The following is a 3,590-nucleotide window of genomic DNA, read 5'->3' on the forward strand; positions in this document are numbered from 1 at the left end:
TCCTGGCTAGCTTTAGGTTATATAATAGTAATATTATTAAATGAGCAGTGGAACAAATATTAGTGAAAGAAAAAATAGCAGATGCGGAAAAGTAATAGCCTAAGTTTGTGTTTAAAAAAACAAACAAAATAGCGGTAGGTTGCAAATGCTCCTGAATAGGGAGTTTAGGTACTATTTTTAATTGGAAAAGTATCTTTGAAACGACCTGATGTTACCCTGTGCGATATAGAAGTGCGCAGGAAAAGTAAAGGCAGGTGAATGTCTTAAACCATGGAATTGTTCATGTGAAAGAACAGACGGATACCCATCATTCACTACGGGGGTTTGTGCTGGTTGTTTGAGATAAAGGAAGCAGCACTATGGTCAAAGTGGCAGTCTGACTGAAGAAAAGTAATCTGTATATTGCTCTTTCAGGCTTGAGTATGAGCACAGTTGAAGAAGAGTCTGACACAGTGACAGTAGAAACCGTGAACTCTGTGACACTGACTCAGGACACTGAAGGGAACCTTATACTTCATTGCCCTCAAAATGGTATAGAATTGTGTTGCACAGTTGTTTTTTTCTTCTTTTTTCATTGATCCAACCATCATACTTCCCTGCCCCCCAATTCTGTGAGCTACTTGAATTCAGCCTACTGTGCTGCAATTTGTTCTGTTTCAGTTTAAAGAAGGATTAAATGTCAAACTAGGTGTAAATCACAACATTTTTTATGTATGTGCCCAACAAGGATATAGCTGTTCTGATTTATTTCAGTGGAAATGGGTTCTTAGAACCAAGCATGTACCCAAATTTCTGTAGACTTAGGGGGTTTATTTGTGCGTAATGGACTGTGGATGGAATTTACAAAGAAAATCTCACAGGAAATGTGTGTTGAAGGCGGCATGTGGACTGTTATTGCCCATAACTTAGACCAAGTTCCTGGGCAATAGTAAAGCACCAAACCAACCTATCACATTTGCCTCTGCCTTGTATTTTGGTCCACTTTGTTAACAGAACTTGGTCCAAAGCTCCGCTTCATTGATAGAAAGTAACCTGCGTATGTTTTTGTTGTTAGAAGCTGATGAAGTAGATTCTGAAGACAGCACTGAACCTCCTCCGCACAAGAGGCTTTGCTTATCAGAGGATGATCAAGGCCTTGATGATTCCACTCCATGCATTTCTGTTGTTGCAGTTCCAAGTAAGTTGTTTTAAGTTTATGTACTCTTGTAGCAAATGTTTCTGTTGGTAAAGGTTAAAAGTGGACTCTGGATCACAGTAGAATATTTTGCATGTTTTATTTTCAAATTTTATTAATATACTTGGGTATCATCTTTACTTCTCAGAACCTTGGATGGTTTTGCAGCAATTGTTATCTATACAGTACTGGCAAAATAAACCTGCCTTACAGATAGAGGACTGCAGGCCCAGGTGCATTGAATAAGTTGAAGGATAAGTGAATGAACAACGAACTAGATGCTCTCCTCTTGCAAAGAGCAATTAGGTTTTTCTAATGATCAAACAGTATAGTTAGTATTGCCATGTTTTATAATACTGAGATGTATGGTCTTTTTAAGGTAGAGATTGTTGTACAAGAGGTAGGCTGCGTGCTGAATTAGTCTTAAGGGAGTTAATTGAGTATTAGATAGTTCAATATAATCTCCCAAAGGGAGGCAAAACCAGATCTAGGAAGTTAAAATACCAATTTACAATACCTAGAGTAGCTGTTTATTTGGTGGAATTTAGTAGAAACTCCTTAGAAGTAAACGCATCATCATGTTGAAGTTGAAGGAAAACGGGAAAAAGAATACAGCCAAAAGATTTGAACATTGTACTTTAGTAATTGGATAATACTGAAGATAGGGCTGGAAAGGAAGCATTGATACAGTGCCAAATGTTTGCACCAGATCAAACACTTTTTATTTATTTGTTTCACATGAGGTCTTAGTTACAGTCAAGTATAAAACTGAAGGTTTCAAAACCCCTCTTTAAATTTTATGAAGAGGAACAGTCAATAATAATTTTGATGATTTTACTCTGTCAACAAGTAAATACCAAATAAGGCCTCTTTAAAATTTTCAGTGCAAAGGTAACAATTTATAAAACCTGTAGCCTGCATAAAAAATGTTACAGGGGTAAGGTATACAACTAATTTGTACATTCTGAAGTTTCAGAAAATGATCAGAGCTTTGAGGTGACCATGACTGCTACCACTGAGGTAGCTGAAGATGAGATTAATGAAGGAACTGTTACTCAGATTCAGGTACAGTAAAACTTCAAATTTGACCTTTTTGATGTACTTTTTTTTTTAATTGAAATGAAAAAGGAAACAAATAGCAGATGGGGCTTATTAAATTAATAAGATTATTTTTAGCATTAAACTAATGTATTTGAGCACAGATCTTGTTTGTAAAGTGTTGTTCTGTAGAAGTGCAATTGAATCATTTTATATATGAAAGAGGTTATTTGTAGCGTAACTTACTGCCCGAAGAGCAATACAGTAAACAGTAATAGATGTAACCCCCCACTGATAATTATTTGCTCTGTGGTGATCTGCATAGAAGACAAGTTTATCTGTTATTTCTGTCATTCTTTGATTATGAAGTCAGCTTTATAACAGGCCTAAATACGCTTTGTCTTGTCACCAGTCCTAACAGTTGCATACAGTTTTCCTTGTGGGTGTACCATGTTTAAAAGGTCTCAATTGGAGATGCTGGACATAGTTGTCTTTCCACCAAAGCCAGTGAGACTCTTCATATTCACTCTACATTAAACAGGATAAGGAATGTTATCTAATTAATTCTCGTATCACATATATGTTAAGATGCTAAATCTTACTCAGGTGTTTTAAGAAAGGTGAATATACTTTCAATGCCATATCTAAAAAGTGTCACTTTCTGAGCAGTCAGCAAGGTAACTAGATGTGCTGGTTTCATTTTCCTTCAAGTTATGCCTCCGTGTTAAATGCAAGGTGCTAGAAAGAACTGAAGATCTTACTGGATGATTTCATATTGGTCTTTTCAAGATTCTTCAGAATGAACAGCTGGATGAAATCTCCCCAATGGGCAATGAAGAAGTGTCAGCTGTTAGTCAAGCCTGGTTCACAACTAAAGAGGATAAGGATTCTCTAACAAATAAAGGTAGGATATTTCAAATGCAATTCTCCCATGCTGTAAAAAGGTGTAAGCTATTCCAAATGTTTCAGAACGTTTCGCAGGTTGCATGAAGCAGTCTCTGGTCTGGCTTTTTTAGTGAAGATATTTGAGAAGACTGATTCTAAAAAAGCTGGGAGATCTAATGCATTAAGTCTTCACTGGCCCTCTTACACTCTGTATGCAAGAAGAAAGTTGGAACTCCAGATAAACTTGGAGAGGAAGAGGGGCCATGCTTCCAGTGGTGACAGTGATTCTAGTGGCTGTGGTAGAGAACTGCTGTAGATAATGTGTGTCAGCACAGATGGGGCAGGCAGTTGCGTTTGCTCTGTTTGCACTTCTGCCTGATTAGGAGATGGGAAGCTGCAGTCAGAGGGGGGTACACCAGGAGAAAAATTAATCTGTGCTCAGGTTAATACATCTTCCTCCAAGCAGGACTTATTGGTCTGGCTACTATGTTGT

At 37.4% G+C, this 3,590-nt stretch overlaps 1 protein-coding gene across 2 annotated transcripts in view; it reads left to right on the forward strand.

The window, feature by feature from the left end:
- The first annotated feature begins 417 nt into the window (after window positions 1-417).
- DMTF1 (cyclin D binding myb-like transcription factor 1) overlaps window positions 418-3,590 on the forward strand; it is a 24,330-nt gene continuing 21,157 nt past the window's right edge. For both annotated transcript variants that reach the window (XM_010580951.1, XM_010580952.1), the window contains exons 1-4: window positions 418-531; window positions 1,055-1,177; window positions 2,145-2,239; window positions 3,002-3,116. In XM_010580951.1, the coding sequence (XP_010579253.1) occupies window positions 423-531; window positions 1,055-1,177; window positions 2,145-2,239; window positions 3,002-3,116 (442 nt within the window). In that variant the 5' untranslated portion in view covers window positions 418-422. The remainder of the gene's footprint in view (window positions 532-1,054; window positions 1,178-2,144; window positions 2,240-3,001; window positions 3,117-3,590) is intronic.

Source organism: Haliaeetus leucocephalus, unplaced genomic scaffold (genome assembly GCF_000737465.1).
Source record: "Haliaeetus leucocephalus isolate CR32 unplaced genomic scaffold, Haliaeetus_leucocephalus-4.0 Scaffold751, whole genome shotgun sequence".
NCBI lineage: Eukaryota > Metazoa > Chordata > Aves > Accipitriformes > Accipitridae > Haliaeetus > Haliaeetus leucocephalus.